Genomic DNA, 25,813 nt, shown 5'->3' with positions numbered 1-25,813 from the left:
CTGAGACATTTTAGAAAAGAGTCAGGCACCTTGTGGTTTTCTCTATAAATCCAAAGATCACCTGGGTCAAAGCAATCTTTTCTCCCAGAGATAGTCAAGAACAGGAAGGATTCTAATATATTTGCAGGTCTGTTCCCAAAACTTGTTCAGGAAGCACTGCTTCACTGTAGATTCCAGAAGAATTTCAAATATGTGTAAGCTCTCTCCATAGGTGAATGGAAGTTGCCACAAAACATAATGCAGAGCATCTTTGACAGAGGTGCATGAGTGGGGCTTAGGCCACATTCAAGGAATGTATCTTGAAAGGAAAATGTATCCAACCAGGGGTGCAACAGGAAGTAGTAACCATGACTACCCCCCCCCCCTCCGATAGAGAAAGAAATCCTCCGAAAGTTCTTATTCGTCTAGAAGGCGTCTAAGAACGACAGAGGTCAAAATATTGCGAATATCTTGCAAGAAGTAGCTGAAATGACGTGAAAGAGCAGATTTGTAGCAGAAGATTCCCTAGCAAAATACTTAAAGATGGCTTCCACGCCTGAGGGTTAGCCCTCTCTACTTCATTGGTACAATTGAGGAGACATGCAATAAGGTAGATATGCTACAGAGGCAATGGTAGTAAAATGCATGTTGTTACTTCAGTTGAGTTAGATCTACCTAGAAGGGAGCATTCTTATAGTTAAATTCAGAGATAGAGAAAATGTTTGTACTTCTGTATTTTCGGAAGGAGAATGTTTTTATTCATGTGCTTTTATAAACATATTGCTCTTATACCTGAGTTGATAGAGAGAGTTCCTATTCTAGCCATAGGGGAGATTTCCTAGAAATGTATAGGTAGAAGAATGTTTATGCGCTTGATATATTATAAGGTAAACTTTTACTTGTTAATTTCTTAGACACCGAAAAGTCCTACACCAGAGTTCACAGGATAATGCTCTACAAATGACATTACATTTTTGTCCAGCACATGCTTCAGAGAGTTAAACACTAGAGGGCAGCAAAGCCAGGCAAAAGGAGTACTGGACAGGGTGTATCTTCAACACTTTATGCTCACAGGGCCAGGGCCTACTGAGTCAGCAGAGGGAGAGAGATCAGAGTTCTTAGGAGGTGTGTATGTTTAAAGCTGATATCTTAAAGAGAGAACGTTGCCATAGCTGAGTCCCTAAATGGAAATATTCCTATTCTTGACATATTATAAAAAATCTTGTTGTACAGAAATTGTTATGTATGTGAGCTGCAAAAGTAAAGTGGTATTGTTATTGGCGCCAGTAGAGATCAATTCATTTGAGTTCAATTTTCTACTGTTGCCCAGGTCCTGGCACTAATTGAGCAGCGATCCAGGCAGAAGGGATCTCAGAGGACATTGACTCAATCTCATCCGAATGGAAAAGATAACAAATCATGCTGAATCATGCATATCACTGATTTCTGCTTAAAGTAGAGCAACTGCAAGGAGCTCATCTCTAGAATAGTGGATTTAATTGCAAGTAATCCTTTCCTAATTCTGTGGTTGAACATCAATCCCCCTACACTTCTAGGTGGATTTCAGTCAGTCCCCAATATTCTAGTCCCAAGCATTAATAACTTCATTATACCAGAGGAAGACGTTCTCAAATACTCTATCGCAGCTTTAAGAGGTAAACTGCGTCACAAGCAAATCTTTGCCAACAGTGGGTGCTCTCAGACATGGAGATGCTTTGCTATCCTTACCCTTGTCCTGGAAAAGTAGACCGATGTTTGCAATGACGGTTATTATTCCACAAGGGGGGAAGCCGTTCTGCTTCCTTACATAGGAGTGTAGGAAAAACACCTCTTTGCTTAGTCACATAGTCGCAGGACGTTTCTTATTCACAGACAATACTGATCCCAGTGCTACATGAAAGGGAACCATGTCAGCAAGCTAACACAGTCTGTTCTCTTCAGTAGAGATTGGGTGCACCTTAATTGGTTGTGTGCCACAATAATAAAGTCATAATATGCATGGATCTAGTGAAGATATGCATACATAGTGAAGAGCAGATTTACTATTTATAATTTCACATCTACTTACCTTCACGATATTTGCATTCCTATTTTCACATCTACTTACCTTCATTATATCACTATTCTTCACTTCACATCTACTTGCCTTCACTATATTTCTATATTTCACTTCACATCTCCTTACCTTCACAATATTAGTATTCCTGTTTTCACATCTACTTACCTTCATTATACCACTCGTATTCACTTCACTTCACATCTATTTACCTTCATGATATTACTATTCTTAACTTCACATCTGCTTACCTTCACAATATTCGTATTCTTAACTTCACATCTACTTACCTTCACGATATTCGTATTCTTATTTTCACATCTACTTACCTTCAAGATATTTGTATTCTTATTTTCACATCTACTTACCTTCAGGATATTTGTATTCTTATTTTCACATCTACTTGACTTCATAATACCACTCTTTTTTACTTCACTTCACATCTACTTACCTTCACTATATTACTATTCTTAACTTCACATCTACTTACCTACACGATATTACTATTCTTAACTTCACATCTACTTACCTTCATGATATTACTATTCTTAACTTCACATCTACTTACCTTCACGATATTACTATTCTTAACTTCACATCTACTTACCTTCATGATATTACTATTCTTAACTTCACATCTACTTACCTTCATGATATTACTATTCCTAACTTCACATCTACTTACGTTAATGATATGTTGACAGCCGATATTGAACAGTCAATATGAGTTCAAGTGCATAGTTCAAGACTGTCAATCTGGGAGAATATCCCTGTACTGCGACATTTTGAGTAGTTTGCCAGACACCAATGCCTGCAGCTGTATGTCGAGACTGGCATCACCAAAAATTTCCTATGCAATACAATGTGAGATTTTATATAGAAAAGCTAGCACTGTAAAACCACATTTAACTAAACCAAGTCATATTTAATGTGTTAATAACTGTTAGCAACTCAAAATTATTGAAGGAAACACCTTTTAGCATAATGTTTGCAACAAATGTGTGCTGAAGTGAGCAATGTTCTGTGCACAGTATCCTGTGTGCATTAGCTGGGCATGTGAACTGGGTCGATGTTAATAATAACCGGAATAAACTACCACAGCCTCTTTCCGCTCTTCACCTGCAGTGTTATCTCAGATGTAAGTGTTCTAAGGAAGATGTGATCCTGTGAAATGCTGCAGAATGCCTGCTGCACCTTGAGTCTGGGTGGGTACAGGGTCCCTTTCCAGAGACGTGTGTCTTCTTTTGGAGTATCGATTGATGATGGAGATCCAACCTGGTCCTGGAATAAGGCGATCCAATATTATCTACCCCGTCCTGATGTGAGGTCTTGTGCGTTGCTGGTCTTTGAGGACCATGTTATTGATATTGAGGACTCACGCATGTAGGATGTTCCTTGGGCTCTTTTGGCACGTTTGGTCTTGCTTTACCTTTTCCTGGATTTTTCACTTCAAATCAAAGTGTGCCTAATGCTCAGAGTCAGTTCAGCACTGAAGGAATCCTCAACATTGATGTTCTTGAGAGTACCCTAATCCTTGATGTCAAGTGATACCTCAAAGGGGATGGTCACCACAATGTCGAGGATTTTGTAGAGGGGTTCTTAATGTTGACCAATAGTAGAGATAGTATATATTTAACTTATTGTATAGGCTTTTTATCGTATTTTATGAATAATGTATTAATAATTGTATGGATTAACTTGAAGACTTAACTGGGTGGGAGCGATGCCCTGTCCTTGATAATGCATTGTTTTAAGATCTTTTTCTTAATATGTGCAGTTTTTTTTTTAACCTGTATAGTCTTTTATGATATGTTTATCGAAATAAAGACTTCTTTGAATTGAATTGAATTGAGATAGTATATTGACTCTTAGGGAGTGCTGGACATATCTGTGTGACTTCGTATGATGTCGGAGGTGTAGGTGTGACCCCCCCCCTTGCCGAATTGGGACCCAGAATCAGACAAATCATAACTTTTAAATGAAGGAGGCCTTGTTCACTTGCGTAGCAGGCCCATTGTTTTCTGTAGGTGTGTTGCCTCTCTGCAAAGTCTGCTTGCGACACGTGTTACACTGCTCAACGGTATGAAGAACAATGAGTATATTGAACATGTTCATCAATGCAGGGCATTTCCTGCCAAACTTAGAACACTGAGCAAAAATAACTGGGATGGAGACTGGCAACAGCAATGAAGTGAATAGTAAAAAAGGAATCACCCTTGACTGTAAAACAGAATTATGGTCAGTCACCCCAAGAGTTAAGCTAAAAATCAGGGCCATGTGAAATTTCCCAAAATTACGCCATTATGCCATGTTGTGTACCTAAGTCTGTTGTAGCGCAGAGCACTGGAACAATACAAATGACCAGAATGCAAGCAAACTTTTTTTGCAATGCTTGTGTTTTTGACACTATTTTTTTAACGTGAAACACACATTTGTGAACAAGTGGACACAAGTAGCCATTTAGTGCTAAAATACAGCGCTAAAAGCTGGATTTGTGCTTCACATAATTCTCCAGAGTTTTCACGCAATTATGTGAAAACAAATTACACAAATTTCGCACAATCCTGCTAAAAATCAGTTTCTAATAAAAATCTGTTTCTAAAAGCAACATTCATAAGACCAGGAGAGGAAATAAGAATGAAAGTTACAGTGTGCTAATGCTTCACAGAGCAGGAACATCAATTGAGGAGAACTGACGCTGCATTGCATCTTGGTAATTATAAGAAGGGGTCCCAGTTATGTAGGAACAGTATGCAAAACAGATAAAGATTAATCAACCAAACAACAAATTAATCCACATTGTTTTAATCACAATGGGAATGTATATAAAATATACAATTTATCCAGAAACGTCGACAACCACCTGTCTTTATCAACTCCACGCCCTATTGCTTCCATTTATTGAACTTTGTGGAGTATGCTTTTTTGTGGAAATGATGATTTGAACCTGATGGTCCTTGTCTCTGCACATATTGTGTAACATTGACAAATAATGTATAGTTGATTATACTGTCACTTAAGAATTTTCCTTCTCCCTTTCACTTCATCCTCACAGGATCACTCACCACCCTCCCTTTCCTTCCCATTTGGCGCACTGTGAATCCACTAATTTATTTATTTTTCTGGATAAATTGTATATTTTATATACATTCCCATTGTGATTAAAACAATGTGGATTAATTTGTTGTTTGGTTGATTAATCTTTATCTGTTTTGCATACTGTTCCTACATAACTGGGACCCCTTCTTATAATTACTTAGATAACCCAGGTCCCAGTGACTCTAGCTGGGTACAACCCCCTACCAATATCCCGCATTGCATCTTGGGACTCCAGTGCTGGCTGCTGGCTAGAAGGGTTCATATCAAATCCTCTCCCATGAGGCCGGTGCCAATCTGACCTAATTTCCTGTACTTTTTACACTAAAAATACTATTTAGCAGAGTTATTGATAAAAGTGTGTTTAGCTATAGTGGGTAACATACAATATAGTGTCTTTTAAAATAGGAAGTGTTTAAAGTATTTTTTGGAAAGAAAAACTTTTGTCTATGAAAAACGTGTTAAATAATAATAATAATAATAAATAAAAGGGGTCTTATCATGCGCAAACATAGCCCAATGGGCGTCAAGGCGCCTAATTCAAATCCAGCTCATAGCAAAGCCCCTGCAGCTCAGTCTGTGTAGGCTCTAGAAAAGCACCACGTTTTTAGGGCCTTTTTAAACAGCGCTAGAGAGGGTAAGGTCTTCATCTCCATCGGCAGGGTGTTCCAGAGTTGTGGGGCAACGACTGAAAAAGCCCTGGCTCCCCATCTGGTGAGCTTAAAACGAGGGACAACAAGTTGGAGTAGTCCCGAAGAGCGCAAACACCTTGGGGGGTGGTAGCGGGTAAGCAGGGAGCTGATAGCGCCTTTAGATCCATCCTCGAGTGCTCTATAGGTCAAACACAGAATTTTGAAATAAATTCTGTGCTGAATAGGCAGCCAATGGAGGTCTCTCCTCGCAGCAGTAGCAGAAGAGGACCTGGGAAGATCCAGGACAAAGCGTGCAGCAGCGTTCTGCACGATTTGCAGTCGATGTGTGAGGCCCTTGTTGGATCCCATGTAGAGAGAGTTGCAATAGTCCAACCTGGAACCAACAAGGGCGACTGCAATCTGCTTGCGTGCTTGAAGGCCGATACCCTGCACGTAGGCGAAGCTATCCTGGCTCAGATTTACAAAGCCTTTGTGCCTGGTTTGTATTGCTCTTTAACAGAAAGTCTTGGGCTGGTATTTACAATCCAATACAAATCACAATTTGCTTTGGATTGCAACCAAACATTGTGCAAAGCTGCACAATGTGCTGCTGGCATTACTCTGCATTACGGTGGCTTTCCATCTGTAGTGCATGGGCATTCTCATGCAACCACCATGGGTTTTGCTGTAAATCCCTGTCTATAAAAAACTTTAGGCAGGGATTTGCACCACAATTCTGGGGCTCCATGAGACAGGCATAACGAAGATAATTTTTTTAATTTCTCCTCGTTTTCTCCTCTTTGCATGTGTGCTACATTCTACAGCACACCTACAAAATGCCTTCAAGCATAGTTTTTGTATAGGAAGGGACCCATTACTGTACACAACACAGACACCTTTGCACTATGGCTCTAGAGTGTCTGCGTTGACGTTTGGCAGTATATAGTGTGCCTCCTCAGAGAGAGAGCAGGACCGTGCTACATCTTAGTAGATATGGTACTGTTCTGTCTCTCTCGTTCACGCAACACCATTCAGCAATTTTAATTGCGGCACTGCATTGCATCATTTCTTATTAAATATGGGCCTCCATGTTTATGCATGTTATTTAAGATTTTATTTTAGAGAATAGGGAAAAAATGAGGCTCATTTGTCCTATAATAATCAATATGTTTAAAAAAACTGTCATGTCACAAATTAATAACTCCTGTTGTTGTCATGTGACACTGTTCCAGACAACACACTGAAAACATAGTTTGACAAAACGTGTGAAAAATGAATTACAATACTTTGAGGATGACATTTGCATTTTAATCATAAAATCTTCAACAACAGTTACATTCTGGCACATTTATGACTTCCCAGAATTGATCAAGAAGAAGCAACATAATCATGATAGGAAATGCCACCTATGCCACGGGGAAGGATAGTATCATCTATGTTTAATCCATGTATTTAAGATGCACATAAGATCAATGTATAAAAGAGCTACAGATTCTGCCCATCGTCTGACAGAGATATGGACATCTCAAACTGGTACATTATAAAAGCATATTCAGCAGTTAAACACAGACTTCATATTTCAGAGCGTATGGACCTGTATAATAAACACATTCTAGCTTTCACAGAAACATGGTTTTGAAGCAACACTAAAGTTACTGTAAACACAATCCTGCCCCCCAATTACTATGTTCTGCACTGCAACACACAGCGGGGTAAAGGAGGGAGAGTAACGATCATTTACAACTCCTAGTTTAGTTCACAGAAATCCCAGGAGCCCCTTTCTCCTCCTCTGAACGCCTGTCAGCAAAATGCACCACAACATCAAATTCTCAGCTTTCATATCAGTCTTCAATCCACCACCAAAACACTGTTCTGCCTTCAGGCCAGATTTTCACAGCTTGTATAGATCTACAACATACTGCAAACAAAATTATAATAATGGGGGACTTCAATATTTAGTTAGATGAAGAGAATTAGCTCATACAAGACTTCCTTTCACTAGTTGACTCCCTCAGCTTCACCAAACATTCTAAAGGTCCAACCCACCAATATGCCTGGTGAAATGTAAATTATGCTGAAATAATTCTTGGAATTTATGGAATTTCATGTAAGGCTTGTTATGCAAATTGGCTTAATAATGTAGTTTTGGAACTTGCACATAATTATGAGTGTAGGAAATTATGTTACTGGTTGAGGGGGGGGGGGTGAAGCTGCAAGGATTTGCATCACTCTGTGTTGGTTACAATGACCTATGTGGTAAAGCTATGCGTCACTTTACGTTGGTTCTGATGAAGCTGGTAGCTGTGCAGCAAGGCTTTACAGAGCTTTGTTTTGCTCAAAGTCAGTTCCAAGGAGGCTGACAGCTGTGTGGTAACCTTTGTAGGGCTTCGCTGCACTTCGATTTGTGCCAAATTTGGTGGAACCTTCTGTTAGGCTAGAATGAGCTCTCTCTGAAGGCAGTCAGTGACCCAGGATCTGGGAAAACACCAATTGGGAATCTGGAACTTCCTCCAGCAGAGGCCACCAGGGCTTAGAGATGTCCAGTTGCAGGTTAAGGCAAGTCCAATGCATCAGGTCAGCTGGGCGGTTGCAAGGAGGCCTCTGGAGCTTGTTATATCACTGTAGCTCACACAGGAGGTCATTCTTCTGTAGGATCCACAGGTTCAGGAGTGTACTGAAGAGTTGGGTCTGAGGGTTCACTACTTATACCTTGTGCCCTCTTTAAAGTGGGAGTAACTTCTACAGCCGTTCTCCTACAGAGGTTTCTGGAATTTCCTGCCTCCCTGCACTGGCTCCAGCTGGTCTGCGTGCACAAAACTCTAGTGTGAATCCCTTTGTGAGTGTGCTGAAGCAGAGTCCGTGTGATGTGAAAGTATGGTAGGCAAGCATTCCGCCCCTCATCAGTCAGATATCCTGCCAACACCTATTCCCCCTTTGACTCACTGTCTGGGATTAATACACAAAGATCAACTGCCAACTACACCTCGTCATGTGAGCCAGGTTCCAGGCTGCAGGCCCTAAATGGCTGGGACAGGAAAATGTCAACGTTCTAAAAGTGCAAAAAAGAACAAGTGATGGACAGAATGCTGAACAATGTCACACACTCACTCCCAGTACATAGATCTGGGCATAAATCCATAATTTATTTGCGAACCACACCATTTCAGTTGGCACCAAGCCATATGCAAATCAGTCTTGACCCTGTTTCCCATGGGAATAGTCCAGCCCAAACTGCCAGGGCAAGTCCTCTCCGGACTACAAATAGGCATCCTAGGACCGGGTTCGGGATATCACCCCTCATCAGCCAGGATAGCTTGATTCTGATGGCATGGTGTGCACCGACCCATGTCTGGGCACACCTGTCCCACTTAGGGCGCCAAATGTAGCAAAAAGAACAAATGATGGACAGATCGCTGAAGAATGTCACACAGTCACCCCCAGTACAGAGATCTGGGCCTAAATCCATTGTTTCTTTCTTCCCATACCATTCCAGTTTTCATCCAGCCATATGCAAATCAGTCTTGACCCTGCTCCCCACGAGAACAGTCCAGCTGGAACTGCCAGGCCAGGTCCTCCCCACAGCAGAAACAAGCATTCTAGGACAGCTTGTTTACTGTAATTTTTCTGACATTTCATGTAAATGAAAATTTGCTCAAATTTTGCGCACCCCTATCCACCAAGACAGGTGCCTATTTTACCTCATCTTAGAACACTTTTGACCCCCCTTCATACGCCAAAGTGTTAAATAATCCTGACCATAAACTGGTTTTACTTCTAATGCACAATGATTCTTGATCACTAACCATTGAGCCACACCCGCCGCCCAGGACCTACTTAATGCAGGCCACAGCGTGGCTGCACCAGAGGAAAGCCCATCTGTGCCCGTCCGTGCCTGGACCACGCCCATTATCAGGAACCCTGGCTCCTCCACCCCACACAGCTACATCCCCACAGAACTCCGAACCCTGGTTCCCGGGCGCATCGACAACAACAACTGCTTCCACACATCCCCTCGTACCACCGGAGGGCCATTCGCCTGCAAGCTGTCTTGCTTCACCTGCAACACAAAAGTAACAAACAACGCCGAAAAAAACACAAACAGAACTGCATCTACTTCCAACTGACACCACCACTGCAAAACTCCAGCGCATTCTACTCAACGCGCAATCACTCTGTAAATACGCCATGGAGATCTGGGACACTATCTCCTCCCTCACCCCAGATATTATCTTCCTCACGGAGAACTGGCTGGACCCTGCCTCCTCACCGGACATTATCGTCACCACCCCCGAAGGCTACAAATTAACACACCAAGACCACACCAATAGACACAGAGGTGGAACTGGCATCATCTGCAAGGACACCATCCACTGCAAGATCTCCTCAAACGACTCAACCCTGATAATGGAGCACCTCAACTTCCAAATTCACACAGATGGAAGAGGCACCATCAGAGGCATCCTCGCCTACAGACCAGCAGGACCAAACCCCAGCTTCTGCAACGCCATGCCTGACCTCATCGCCATCGACTTCAAGCACTACGTCTTCTTAGGGGATCCTAACTTCCACCTTAACAACCCCAGCGACACCAACACAACTGACCTCTTAGACAGCATTAACAGCATCGGCCTGAAGCAACTTGTCACCGACCTTACCCACATCGTAGGACACATGCTTGGCCTCATGTCTAGTGACAGCATCAAGTACAAAAACGACTCGCAACTACCTGAATCAGCCACTACAGCATCCACTTCACCATCTCAGGACCAACCAACACTGGCAAAATACCCCCCAACTCCAAGTGCAGTGTCTGGAAAAAGATATAAGAAGACGCGTGGAACATTGTTCTAAACTCCCACTTCCCGGTCACAACACCCAACCCAGAAAAGGCAACGAAGAACTTCTCCCAGTGGATCATAGAATGACCCAACACTATAACCCCCGCCAAGCCAGCCAGAGTCAGCTGGCTCACCGTGGAGCTGAAAGATGGCAAATTCAACTGCCGACAACTAGAACGGAAATTGCACATCAGCAAAGAGACAGCAGACCACACGACCGTCAAGACAGCACTCAACCAGTACCACTGCCTCCTGAAAGAAACAAAGAAGAATGCCCTAGACCGCAAAGAAGCCAGCACAAAATGCAGCAAGGAACTCTTCGCCATCATGAAGGAGAGCTCCAACCCCAAAGCCACCGAGAACGACATCATCCCCTCCCAAGAAGTGTGTGAAACCTTAGTGGATTTCTTCCACAACAAGATCTCTGTCATCTACAAAAACTTAAAACCCCAACACCTTGCCACCAACAGCATCAGTCTGCTCATCCCTACTAACTAAAACCCCAAACACCTGCTCACCCATTGGGACCCTCTCACAGCTCAAGCCACAATTTCCATCATGAACTCTGTGCACTTGGGGGCGCTAGAGGGCGCACTGCGTGATGGCTGACTTCTAAGTCGGCTCCGCCGGACGGGCGCGTCTCCTCGGAACCCCTGGCCCTAAACCTGACCCGATTCCAGCAAAAAACGGCGGAATGGACGGCTGACAGACTCGCCTGCAATCTGTGGCGATCTCGGCCGAGAACCGGACCGCACGCCGGAGATAGCCGACCTGACCTCTCCTGGAGCGGACCGGCTGCCCAAAATGGCGGCGCGCGGCTGCGGGGACTACAGGTGAAAACGCATGATGACGCCCATGGACGACCACTGGAAAAACTCCCCCTCACCGCGCTAGCTGTGGAGCGCTACTATCGGCGGATTTCAGGTGTGATGTGCCTGGGCAGCCTGCAGAAATTGCGGCGGACTGTCTGCGTTCCACGGCGGCCAAAATGGCGGCGGCGGTGACACGCACACTCAGCGAACCTGCGCCGGACGCTGCCAGCTCACTATCATGACACAACAGAGCCCCACCGGCGCGGAGACCTCACCTTGCGCGGCTGCTACGGAGCCTTGGGAGGAGTAATGACCGGAGGTGAGCTGCAGGGGACGTGCGCGTCGGAAGCTGCTCACCGCTGCTGACCGCTGCCTCGCCGGCGCAACCTGGACCCGCCGTCACCAGCGAATCCGCCCCACACGGTCTGGGAGTTTTAGGGACACGGTCGGCACCCTGCATCATATGCGCTGGCGCATGACACCACTGTACAGCGCGCTAAACTGACCTGCACCACCGTAGAGCTCGCCACATGGCCCAATGAGCAGGGCCCCGACGTGGAGGACGTCTGGAACACGGCTGAGACGCGCACGGCATACAACCACGACAGCATTACCTGCGAGCCCTCAAGTCCCTAGCCCAGTTGGCCCCCCGAGCGCGATGGGCAAGCCGGACAAGCAGCAATCGAAACTGCCCTTTGAGACACGGAAGCAAACGACGAAATCGGGCGCTGCTCAAGACGCTGCTGGAGACCAGGTACTGGAGGAGGGCGCCGGCATGGAGGCGGTACTGAGGGCTATCCAGCAGAGTCTGCATGACATGAATGGCAAGATGGACAGTGTCGTGGCGCGGGTGGACACTCTATCTAACAAGCTGGAAAACCACGAGGGGAGGCTGGAGGAGGCGGAGCGCAGGATCTCCTCGTTGGAAGATCATTCCAAAGACGTCGCAAAAACACACGGCGCCCTTGAGAGGACCCTGGAAACCCTGAAGGCGAAGGTGGAGGACCAGGAAGCGAGGTCCCGCCGCAACAACGTACGCATCTCGGGCCTGCCAGAATCCACCAACACGGGCAAGATGGAGACATACGTGGAAAGCATGCTGAAGGACATCTTCGGGGCCGACAGCTTCTCTGACGTCTTCCTGATTGAACGCGCTCATCGCTCTCTGGCCCCCGTTCCGAAACCAGGAGCTCCACCTCGAATAATCATCGCCCGGGTGCTCAACTACAGAGACAGAGACACTATACTCCGGTTGGCGAGGGAAAAGGGCGCCATTACCCATCAGGGCAACTCGCTGGAGTTCTACCCAGACCACACCATGGCGGTGCAACAAGCCAGGAAGGAATTTGCTACAGTCAAGAAGAAGCTCCGTGAGCTGGACATTGGTTACGCGATGCTGTACCCTGCAAAACTCAAAATCCTGACGGATGGTAAGCCGGTGGTCCTCACGACGGTGCAGGCTGCACAGGAGTACGTCAAGACCCTCGCCAAACGTCGGAAAAATCAGGAGAATGCGAGCAGAATGAGCGACAACGACTGAAAGCGCGACGGATCACCGTGTGCCTCATTGGACTACTTCGGCACTGTTGGGCGACACACGAAGATCACTACAAACTGGGTGAAGCGTCGCGTGGCACACCACGAGAATGGGACACCCACTGCTGGCGGACCCTGGATGGGAGTCGTGCATGGCGGTAGCGCAGTGAGTACTATGGGGAACTGTTTATACAGAACCGGCACAGCGACATTGGGCCTCCATTAACTATTGACGGACAACTTACGAGGTACGATACCTGGCTATCACTGTGCAGCCTGAGACACTGACATTGAGGGTGCTCGATACTTCCTGCGAGTGGTCTTGTAATTTGGGAGGGAAGTGGAAGAATGTTGAGGGTCACTAAGTGCCTGCGGGGGATCGGGGATGGGGTGGGGGGGGTAGGGTGTTCATATTGATGATGTACTAGCACGCTATTCGCGCCCGTCCACATCCACTATGTGGATGGAGATGTGTGCTTTCGGCGGCACCCCCAGGAGGGTGTTCCCCACAAAAAGTTTACTCACTGTTCTGAAGTTCGGGGGGGAATGGCTTTGGCGAAGTTTGGGTGCTAAAGTGGGTGGTGGGGGGATGGGGAAACTGTTTGAAGTTACTGTATTTGCACTGTGTCTGAGAAGCATTGCGACCTCTTTTGTTGCCTTCATAGCGAATGTTAGGTTTGTACTATTCCATAGATGGCCGCACAGACCACGCAGCGCACATTACCATCGGACCACACGCTAATGGCGCGCTCTGACACACTTAACCTCATAACGTGGAATGTCAGGGGGCTGGGGAACCCGAAGAAGAAAAGGCAAATGTTTGCGTACTTTGACAGGCTCAAGGTCGACGTGGCCTTCCTACAAGAAACTCACTTGGCACCCACTTCCACGCACGGGCTGGGGAACAAATGGGCAGAATCCACAACTGGCTCATACTACTCATCATACTCCCGTGGCGTTAGTATACTGGTAAAAAAAGGCACTCACTTCAAAATCACAGACACGCACACTGACCCGGGGGGTCGATATGTAATAGTAGTAGGCGAGACGAGACATCATAGGCTGGCTCTTGTGAACGTGTATGGTCCGAACGTGGACGATGCAGACTTTTTTGAAAGGCTGTGGCATATTGTAGCTGATGTACGGGCGGACAATGTTCTCTGGGGAGGGGACTTCAACGTCACACTCAGGGACGGGCTTGACAGGGCGGCACACACGCTTGAGCACCACACCAAGGCGAGGGAAATGCTGCTTGACGCAATGTCTGATTTACACGTCAGTGACCTGTGGAGGATACTACACCCGGGGGAACAGGTAGCCACACACATTAATGCTGCGAATAGGAGCTGGTCCAGACTAGATTTTTGGCTAGCCACGCAGGACGTTCTTGCCTGGGTGGAGCAGATCACGCATCTCCCTAGAACACTGTCAGATCATAGCCCCGTGCTCCTACGCTTACGGATCCCACACTATGTCCCACCGCCCTACACATGGCGCTTCAACGCACAGGCACTGCGCGACCCGCTTTATGTTGATACACTCCAAACAGCGATCACTGACTACTTCGAACTAAATGCCCCTACCACGGAGGACCCGTGCCTTCTATGGGAAGCATTTAAAGCGACAATACGGGGCGTGTGTATTAACACGTCTGCAGGTATACTGAAAGATATTCGCCGCCAACTTACTAGAAGGGAGGAGATGCTCCGGGATCTGGAACAGCGCTACACAAACACTGGGGACACGGCGCTATTAAGCGACATACAAGCCATACTGCTAGAATACAACACATTTGCTGATGACGAACTCAAATACATATTTAAGAGGACCACGGCCAGGAGATATGGGGAAGGGGGCAGGCCGGGCAGGGCCCTAGCAGAAAAGATCTGCTTGGGGAGGGCACCACAACATATAACAGCTATACGCACCACACAAGGCACACGCGCGCACGACATGCCAACCATAATGGGCGAATTCAGGGAAACCTACGGGGCTCTATACGAGGCCAGACCACAGATGCCACGGGAGGAGATATTGGAGTACATGGCTGACGTAGAGATTGCCTGGCTGGCAGACGGGCACAGGGAATACCTAGCTAGACCCCTCACGACACAAGAAATCATTGACACCATCAAAAGGCTCCCTAATGGCAAAGCACCGGGCCCGGATGGCTTCGTCATAGAATTCTATAAAACGTACGCTAGCACGCTAGCACCACATCTGGTGAACCTGTACGAGGCCGCTCATGAAGCCCAGACTCTGCCACCGTCTATGAGAGAGGCGTTGATCATCGCCATTCTGAAACCTGGCAAGGATGAAGAACAGTGCGACTCCTACCGACCTCTCTCATTGATAAACATTGACACCAAGATCCTAGCCAGCATCCTGGCGGACCGACTAAAACCATTAATGCCGATGTTAATAAGACCCGATCAGGCGGGGTTCATCCCGGACCGGTCGACCGCACACAACACCCGCACCCTCTTTGCTTTGGCGCACTATTTGGCCCCGGACATCAAGGCGGTTGCTGTATTGCTGGACGCGGCTAAGGCATTCGATACGATTGACTGGCCGTTCCTACACGCAGTTCTGCTCCGGATGGGATTCCCCCCCTTATTCATTGGCTGGATCACGATGCTGTACTCGGGCCTGACGGCCCGCATACGGGTGAACAAACATCTCTCGTCCCCGATCGACATCCGACGTGGCACCAGACAAGGGTGCCCCCTCTCACCTATGCTTTTTGCCCTTATACTGGAGCCCTTGGCGTGTAAAATAAGACAGCACCACCACTACTCAGCCATTCAGTTACCCACGCGGCCCATACACATTGCCCTGTATGCGGACGACATGGTCTTATATGTAAAGAACCCGGAGACCAACCTCAACCCCCTACTGCGGGAATACATTAAATTCGGCCAATATGCAGGGCTCCGCATTAACTGGAACAAATCCCTCATACTCCCACTGACAGATAGCACCCAACCCACGCCTCTGGACTACCCCCTGGAATGGCAGGAGGAGCCGACGAAATACCTAGGCGTCTGGTTCCACAGAGATCCAGAGCTAGTAGTCCGCACCAACTACGGGAGGGCTGTCTCTGCTCTGGAAGACAAGGTCAAGCGATGGATAAAACTACCGCTCTCACTGGCGGACAGGCTTGCCATTGTGAAGATGGTGCTCCTGCCCAAATTTTTATATCTTTTTAACAATATCCCCATTAAGCCCCCGGCGGAGGTTTTCCGTAACATTAAAACTCTCATGCTCTCTTTAATCTGGGCGGGTAAGCAAGCTAGACTGGACCTGCAGACTATGACGCTCCCGTACGCTAGAGGGGGATTCAAGGTGCCAGACATCTATCTATACTACCAATGTGCTCAGGCGCAATATGCGCATCACTGGTTTCACGAGATTCCCTTCCTCACACATGTGGCTGTTGAGCATGGAGATGCTGACCCCATCCCACTAACGAGTATACTGACACACAAACGTCCCAGACTACACGCCCACGATATTAACCCGGTGAACACCACGGTGGAAGCATGGAGAACACTCAGTAAGATGGCGAGATGCACACCACTCTATGCACTGGCACTCCCGTTGGCTCATCACCCGGCGCTGTCTGTCACGCAAGAACAGGTGGGAATGGACCTCCTTAAACGGGCTGGCATAGACACCCTTGGGGACTTGTACAGGGAAGGGCACTTTGTGCAGCTGAACCAACTCACCTATATCCAGAATCCAACTCTGTTGTTTAGCTTTAACTATTATAGACTCCAGAGGGCGGTGAAGGAACACTTTGTGTCTTTTCCAGCAGAACCGCAAGCGCTAGCACCACTGACACTCATGATTAACACCCCCTCGGCTGCACACCTGGTATCCCGGCTGTACCGCTGCGCACAAGCTAGCAATGGTGGTAACACTGCACGAGCCAGGGAAAAATGGCACAAGGTACTGGGGGAGGACCTCACGGAAGAAGACTGGGAGGCCTCCTGCATGCTAACGGGGATGCTAACACCTAACGGAAACCTCAGACTGATCCATTACAAATATTTGCACCAGATGTACCACACACCTGCACGTTTGCACAGATATGGGCTGAGAGACAACTCTAATTGCACTAGGTGTGGGCGGGAACACGCGGACTTCATACACTTGGCATGGCACTGCGACGCTGTATCACAATACTGGGTTCAGGTGATACGGACACTTAACGCTATGTTAGGAGCCCAATTGCCGTGCACTGCTAAAGTTTGTCTCCTGGGATTGGTGCCAAACTTGCGAGCGAGACGGCGTAAACTTTGTGTGATTGCGCTATTAATGGCGAAGAGACGAATATCCCTACACTGGAACAGTAGGCGAAAGCCTAAGGTGAGAACTTGGCTGGAAGACCTGACCCACTGCAGAGACACCTTAGTCACGTATGAGGAAGAGCTGCCTATGGGATCCCGCCCCAGAGACTTTTGGGAGCCCTTTCAACAGTATATGTTGTCAATGGCATCTGCTGACAATGAGGGCTGAGCGCTCCAATGTTTAAAGTCTTTATGCCACTATGGGCCACATTTGTGGGCAAGTGAAGGGGGGAGAATGCTGTGACACAGTGCTTTAAGGTTTACAGGGGGTTGTTGCTTTGATGTTTAGTGGAGTTCCCCCTAGGTTACGGGGGCCTTTGTAAAAAATGCCACAAAATGTAAGACTGATCAGGCATATTTACCATGCGGATGCATCGTCGAAACCACTGCCTACGTTACCACCGAGCATGCGCCGCCGGACCTATGGTTGTCGGCTGATGGGCTGTGTATGGGTGTACTGTTCATTTATGCCTGTGTACTCTACAAAGCCGGCCTATTGAGGTTGTAGGCGAGAATGACTGTCAATTTTCTATGACAATGCACAATAAATGTCTTACCCAAAAAAAAAAAAAAAAAAAAAAAAATGAACTCTGTGCACTTGGGAGCACCGAAGGACACCTGTCCTCACCACGTCTTCATTCTCGGGAGCAAGACAGTAGGTAACAAGCTCAATTAAGTCCTGAACACCTCCAAGACCTCGGCCTCCTTCCCTGAGGAATGGAAAACAACTGACGTGAGGACCCTCCTGAAGAAAAAACCTGCCAACGCAGCAGAACCGAAGAACTACATGCCGATCTCCTTTCTCCCTTTCCAGTGAAGGTTCCTGAGAAGGCTATCAGCCGGCAACTTACCAAACTCCTGTAACATAACAAGCTCCTGGAACCCGCTCAATTGGAATCCGAGCCAACCACAGTACAGCGATAGCCCTAATCGCAGCCACTGATGATATCAGGGCCCTCCAGGACCATGGCAAAATGGCAGTCCTCGTCCTCATCCTCCTGTACTTGCCAGCCTCCTTCGACATTGTCTCCTATCCCATCTTGATCAACAGACTCCACCACATCTGACTCCAGGGAGACACCCTCAATTAGATCACCTCATAGCCTAGAGAATCGGTCTCCCACTGTTCACTTCACAACCCAAGAAGATCCTCTGCAGCGTCCCCCAAGGATCATCCCTCAGCGCCACCCTATTCAAAGTGTACATGACCCCCCTGGCCAACTCCGTCAGATCACATGGATTCAACATCATCTCCTATGCCGATAAAACTCAGACATCTTCTCGCTGTCAGAGGACCCTTCCACCACCAGAGCAAACTTCCACAGGTGCACGATGTAAGTCGCCCACTGGATAAAGGACAACTTTCTCAAACTCAACTCGGAGAGCTGGAATTCCTCCTCTTTGGGAACAACACCTCACCATGGAACTACGCTTGGTGGTCTGCTGAACTCAGCCAATCCCCCTACCCGAAAGATCGCACCCACAACCTCGGCACCTGCAAGCTATTTATTATTAAACTGGTTAACGAAGTCTCATCTGCCTGCTTTAATACCCTTCACATGCTCCTCAAACCTTCAGGTGGCTCCCAGTCAACACCAGAAGGACTGTCATCCAGGCCCTCATCTCCAGCAGGCTGTACTACAGGAACACGCTCTATGTAGGTATCACCACACACCTCCTGAGAGACTACAGACAATACAAAACTCAGCGGCAAGACTCATCCTCGATCTCCCCAGATGAACCCACATCACACCGCACCTCAAGAATCTACATTGGCTCCAGATTAAGAAGAGATACCAGTTCAAGATCCTGACCCATGCATACAAAGTCCTGCACAGCCTCTGTCTTATGTGGAAAGCCAACTATGCAAAAACTCCAGAGTACCAATCAGACTTCTTCAAGGTCCATCAAACATTAGTGGTGCTACAATCCACTTCTGAGTGCAAACGGATCATCCCAAAATAGAAACTAACAAGTTTCGTAGGCTAAAGAAGGCTGAGAAGTGGCTGGAGGAAAACTCTAGAAAAACTCTCCCATAGAAATCAGGTAATTAAAGAGATACACATCCTTGAAAAACTACCTAAATCAACTACTACTCTCAAGACGATATTTATCCATGCTACTTCAGAAAACCAAGTAACTAACTAGTCCTCCTGCATCCTTTCATATGCTGTCATGCCCACGAGATTTCTACTACATGACCACACGGTCCCCCCAACTTTCTACAAATAGAATAACATCCATCTTAGTCAATAATATCTTGCAATCACCTTTCCATCCTTTCAGGATGTCCCAACATCAATCTCATTCTCCATCTATGCCCCTTGTTTGCTGCTTCTCTATTCTAGCTCTCCTCTCCTTTAAACAGATCGCCATAGTGACACTCGTATTGTTTACTATTATCAGTGTTTACGCTTTTCTTACCATGCTCTTCCCTTCTTTAAATAGATTACCACAAGGATACTTGCATTATTCACTGTTAGCATTTTTTATCTTGCTACCATAAGAAAGAGATTTTTGTTGAACATGTGTGTTGCTCCTACCCCTAGCATTTAGCCCGCATTAAATATTTTAATGAAAAATACCAATATATTTTCGATATCGTGGCAGACTCTTTTTTAAATCACATTTTAAGACTTGAAAGTCTCATTTACTTGAAAAGAAGGTTTTCAAATTCTTTGAACTAACAGACTTTCGCAGTCTTTCTGTAAACTAACCAGCACCAATTTGTTTTACAGATAAGCAAGCAAGGTTAACCCCTTTAGTGCGGCCGTCGGCCAACGGTCGTCGCGAGCAGTACCTTGCCAGTGCTGCGCACATCCGTTGCCCGGCGCGGCGCACCCGTTTCTTCAAACGTTTAGCACTGGTGCAGAATGTTCGAAGCAACAAACAGGTTAATTATTGCTAGGTAGTGACTCAAACTTAATTCATCATAGTTCAAGCTCTTATCTTAGGAGGTCTTAATACGAACGTTTTCTGCAAACATTACTCATATTATGTGATTGGTCACTGGCCGTCTGCCTGTGTGAGGAGATTTGTACCCGAGAGCCTCCCAGAACAAAACTCACATAAGACACCATTTGTTTATCTTGTGGTACAATGCTAAATCATGCTAAGCATCACACAATACAGCATACTTAGCACATGTCTGGCTAATGAAATCATCAATGCCTTACACATTGTAATATGGTTCTGTGTTTATGTTGGTCGTCAGTTCCACAGCACAATTTTTCCTTGCAAGATTCTTAGTAAATCTGCACCTATTAAACATGACTAACTATAGCCTCTTCTTCCTCTCCAGGCCAAAGACAGCGATGACGATGATGAGGTGGTGCACGTGGACCGGAACGACTTCATGGACACTTTCTTTGAACAGGTGAGCAGTCCATCCTGGTGATGGCATATTTCTTCTTTAAACACATATATGTGTTGCTCACGTGCCACTTGAGGTGATCCACATCAAAATGTAAGTGTTGTGTCTCTGCGCATCTTATATGAGCCTGCACTAGAAAGCAGAGATGGGTCGACCCCTAACAGCTGGGGAAAAGGGAGTTGGGAGACAGCAGTCTACTGGTATACAGGAGACGTGTGTATATAGGTATTGGTTTGGAGTGTACTGAGTGGAAGTCTGATATTTATGACACTCAATAAAATCTGATAACCTTTTGATGGGATAAATATCACCTTTATAAGGTTTTCAGATTTTGTTGTTTTCTCCATTAAAATACTGATGTTTTAATATAGCCTTAGAGCCCGCCATAGTGGGCTCTATTGACCATTAAAGGCCCGCTCTAGCGTTAAAGGCCCAAGGCAAAGGCGAGGGTCTTTAACAAGGGAGTGGCCATTTAATTGCTGGTAGAGCCCGATACAGAGGGCTCTAAGGCTAATAAAACATTCTGCCCCTACAAGGCAGAATGTTCTACTTTGTTAAAAAAAAAAGGCCTCACGGAGCATGAAGGGGGAAAAATCCCCTTGGGCTGCGTGAGGCCTTTGTTCACAGCAACAGCTGTGACTGAACATTGGATTGTTGATGCTCCATGCCTCTACCGGCCATTAGAAGCCAAGAGCACTCCATTGTCTTCAATGTAGAGCCTACATTTCATTCCAATGTTCTAATATGTTCTGGGACCTTTGTATTAATTAAATAAATTTTGGCCTATTTGACCTGCAGAATTTTAATAGGGTATGGATTGCATTGCACCTGGTAATTACATGGTAAGCTAAACTCTACACCTCTTGTAATTGTAAGCTGGGGCTTACGCAGGGATCACAAAATAATGAGGTATTTCTAGTTGAGGCCATTGTCTATTGGTTAATCTTCATGGGGACAGGCTTCAGATTAAGGAATGGGGCTTTGCAGCGCTGTCTGAAGCACTTGCTACCAGATGCTCTTGTTGAGATGGAAAACACCTATTGATAATGACACTGCTCATTACAAGGTCCTTCTAGTTAGCTTTTGCCTCTCAAACACCCTGTATTCTCATGGGATCATTTAGCCTCCTGCGCTGGTGTAAAAAAGGTGGGTGCAAAGCAAAGTGTTCCTTGTTTTACATTTGACACAGAGCTCTACCTGGTGAATATGTCTGCGCAAATGTGTGCATGAATGATAATGCACACACTAAACAGGTGCAATGCCCATCGACACACATTGTTCCCCATTCATTTAAACATGTTTGTAAATCTTGTCCCTGTTCCTATGTTAGTACATCCCACATAAGCAATGAAGTAGAACAGAAAGCAGAAGAACACCGCTCCAAACCCTAGAACACCCCCCCTGGCCTCTAGGCTTCAATCCTCTTCCTCCTCCCTTGAAAAATAAATCCACAACCTGGCTACAAGCAACACAATGAATACGTTGAAGCTAGAATCTATCCACTACAGTGAGAGCAGAACAAGAGCCTCATCCTTGAAGAAAGCAAGAATTGTGACATCTGGAACTACAACCTGTGGTGCGTGCTAACAGATCAGGACCTCTGCTGTGGCAGCTAGATCTAGAACGTGTCGCCTAAAGTGGCAGTTAGGTCTAGAACATATTCCCTGTGCAAACAGGTCATCTTCTGTGGCAGCGGTACCTAGAACCAGCTCACTGGAGTAACAGATGGACCAAGAATCTGCACACTTCAGTGACAGTAAGGTACTGCTAGGGTTACTTACCAGTAATCTTTATTATTCTGTGTTATTGTCTTCCTTGTCGTGGTCCGCACAGTAGGAGCTCCATCTCTTCGGGGTACAGAATTTACCTAGATTAATAAAGTTTAACTATTGTCCCTGCCAATATAGGCGTCCAGGTCTATCCTGTCTTGTGACCCATGAAGGAGGGGCCAGCATTACCTCCTCGTCAGCCCTCCCCGTCCCAGTCCTAACTACATGAGCATAGCTCCTCCCACCAGAAACTCCCAAGCAACTTGAAACCCATCCCTTCCCTCCAGGCCACACCCATACCCTGAGGCATATAACCCTGTGACCTGCCAATCAACAACCTGTTTGTTTTTTCTGCGGAATCACTTCCGAGCAGTCTTCGTCGAGGGGGGCACTGGAATTGGCCTCCTATCTGGTAAGTGTGGAACGGGATGCTAAGCGCCCGTTTTTAACCCCTATTGTGCCTGTTTTTCTTTTACCTTGTAGGCATTTGCTTTGAGTCCCTGCTGTAGCGGGACCGTGGGGTTGGGGGTCCGGACTGCCTGCTGTGGGGTGGTGACTCCCTGCTGCAGCCTCCCCTCTTCCGGGTTCGTTCCCTGCTCTAGCCGGTACACCCGGGGAGGGAGGGGGGGTGTGTGGCTGGCTTTTTCAGCGCGCCGAGGGCGTGCCGGATTGGCTTCTCTGTCTGTACATACTCTCGGTGCTCGTTTCTTCGAGCCCGTGTTTTTCCCCTTTTTATTTATGCTTCCTGCAATCCTTGGTGGAGTCTGGGGTTGCGGGGAGGGGGGGGACTGCCTTTGTTTGGTCCGTGGGGGCCCGATATTTAGGTTCAGTCCGACTTTGATGATTGTTTCCTGGGTTAGTGTTCTCTTCCCCGCGTTTCTGTTGTTGGATCTCCCTCTACTGGCGGTCCAATTTGCTTTATTGCCGTTTTTTGCTGGAGGGATTTGCATGGGGCTTGATTTCGTGTCTTGGCCTCTTGCTGCTCTGCTGTGGAGGGGCCCTAGGGTGTTTTTCCCTGTCCTTGGCCTGTTTCTGTTGTCTGTGAGGGTCATGTGGGGTTTGGTGGCTCTGCTCTCCTGCAGTTCTGCTGGGGCGTTGGGGAGTTCTTACCTCTGGGTTCACTGGTTCCTGGGACGGGGTCTTCTGGGTTTCTTCCTGTCCTTACAGTTGGGCCCTGTTCAGTCTTTTCCTTTTGTAGTTTGGTAGTCTTCTCTGATAGGGCGGTTTAAAGGCCGGCCTTCGTCCTGTGTAGGGATTGGCTCCAGGTCTAGGTGGCTTTCCCTGGTTGGCCCTTGGGGATTTTTGCTTTGATTGGTCTGGGTATATCTTGGGGTCTGGATTTCTGTTCTCCTGTTTACAACATGGAGGGTAGAGGTGCAGACGTGCGTGAGCTCGGCTGTGAGGATGGGGAGGTGGTCGCTGGTTCTTTCACTGCTCCTTCCATGGCGAATATTCAAAAAATGATTGAGGCTGCTGTGGCGGCGGCCTTTGTGGCTCATGATCCCAAGGGGCCTAAGAGACAGAAATTGGATGCCTCGGCTGAGGTAGATCCAGACGTTGACTCTGATGAGGAAGTGAAGGGTCGTTTTGTCCAAGGGGCTGACCTTCGCTGTGTTATGCAGCATGTTCGAGACAATCTGGGATTCCCTGATCCTGTGGAGGGTGGAGAGTCTGAAGACTTCTTCGCCAATTACCTGAAGAAAGATCCGGAAAGCCTCCCCATTCATACGTCTGTGAGGAAGGTGCTGGAGGGGGAGTGGAAGGATGTTGACAGGCATGCCTTTCCCCGGTTTCTGGCTAAGAGGTATCCCTTGCAGGGCTTTGCGGAGGAGTTTCCGGCTGTGGTGAAAGTGGATTCTCTGCTGGCTGGTATGGCGTCTCAGAGCCTGGTGGTGTCTGAAGATGCGGTGCCTTCTGATCCTGGGGACAAGCGTGTCGAGGGGGCCTTGAAGCGGTCCTTTGCAGCCTCCAATCTGGCTGTTCGGTCTGCTGCTTACACCAGCTATCTTGTTCAGTCGCTTCTTAAGGACTGTCAGGGTATTTCTGCGCAGCTCATGCAGGAAGAGGATCCCTCTGAGTCTTTGTCCATGTTGGAACAGCAGTTGCGTTTCATGGCTGACTTGTCCTTCGACTCCCTTAGTGCTGCGGCGGCGGCTGCTGGGGCCTCGGTTGCTGCTAGGAGGCAGTTGTGGCTTAAGTCTTGGAAGGCGGAAGCTGCTCAGAAGGCGGCCGTGATGAAGATTCCCTTCACGGGCTCTAAGCTGTTTGGGGAGCCGTTGGAAGCTTTGATTAAAAAGACAGCTGAGGACAAAAAATTGTTGGCTCCGGTCCGCTCTTCTCAGAAAGGGAAGTTTGCGGGTTATAAGCGGGCTTTTGGGCAGGCGTTTCAATCTAAGATGGCTGCTCAGCCCTTTCGTGGTTGGGGACGTGGCCGGGGTGTCCCTTCCTTCCACAAATCCCGGGGTCATCAAGGTGCTACCTCTTCTGCAGGTCCCTCCAAGTCGTGACTATGTGATGAATTCCTTGGAGGTGCCGGTTGGGGGTCGCCTCACCTCTTTTTTACCTGTCTGGGAGGAGTTCGTTCGGGATCTGTGGGTTCTACAGGTGGTACGGCTGGGCTACAGAATAGAATTTGGGACTCCTCCGGTGGATGTGTTCAAAGCTACCCCTGTTCCCAGGTCTCTGGCAAGATGTCGTGCTCTATTGGACGGAGTTCGGGACTTGGTGTCAAAGGGTGCTGTGGTGAGGGTGCCTGTGAGTCAACAGGGTCGGGGGGTTTACTCAATCCTGTTTTTGATCCAAAAGCCAAATGGGGACTTCCGTCCGGTCCTGGATCTGAAGGCGGTGAACTTGTGTATCCCTCATCGGTCCTTCAAAATGGTGACTCTGCAGTTAATTCTTCCCTTCCTGTCGGTGGGAGATTTCCTGGCTTCTCTCGATCTACGGGACGCCTATTTTCATGTGCCAGTGCACGCGGATTCCCAGAGGTTCCTGCGTTTCTGTGTAGGGGTGGATCACTACCAGTTCCAGGTATTGCCCTCTGGCCTGTCTGCCTCTCCGAGGGTGTTTACTAAAGTGTTGGCGCCCTTGGTGGGTTTGTTGCATGCTAAGGGTATACAGGTTTTCCCTTACTTGGACGATTGGCTGATTTCTTCCTCTTCTTTCCTTCAGGCTCAGTCACATTCCCGGGAGGTTTGCAGTCTCCTTCAACGGTTCGGGTGGATTCTGAACTTGGAAAAATCCCATCTTCACCCCACTCAGGAACTGTTGTTCATTGGGGGGGTGTTCAACACCAGGTTGGGGAAGGTCTTCCTGTCGGAGCCCCGCAGACTGACTCTTGTGCACGAACTGAAGAAGGTGTTGGGGGCTC

General features: G+C 47.3%; 1 protein-coding gene across 1 annotated transcript in view; it reads left to right on the top strand.

Annotated features, from left to right (window-relative positions):
• The window catches only part of LOC147703692 (syntaxin-1B-like), a 371,779-nt gene that overhangs the window by 144,414 nt on the left and 201,552 nt on the right, over nt 1-25,813 (top strand). Inside the window, exon 2 of the mRNA XM_086932047.1 lies at nt 20,603-20,677. Within this exon, the coding sequence (XP_086788173.1) occupies nt 20,603-20,677 (75 nt within the window). The remainder of the gene's footprint in view (nt 1-20,602; nt 20,678-25,813) is intronic.

This window comes from Lissotriton vulgaris, chromosome 7 (genome assembly GCF_964263255.1).
Source record: "Lissotriton vulgaris chromosome 7, aLisVul1.2, whole genome shotgun sequence".
Lineage (NCBI taxonomy): Eukaryota > Metazoa > Chordata > Amphibia > Caudata > Salamandridae > Lissotriton > Lissotriton vulgaris.
The sequence above is the reverse complement of the archived record's forward strand: the minus strand, read 5'-3'. Positions and strand labels throughout refer to the sequence as shown.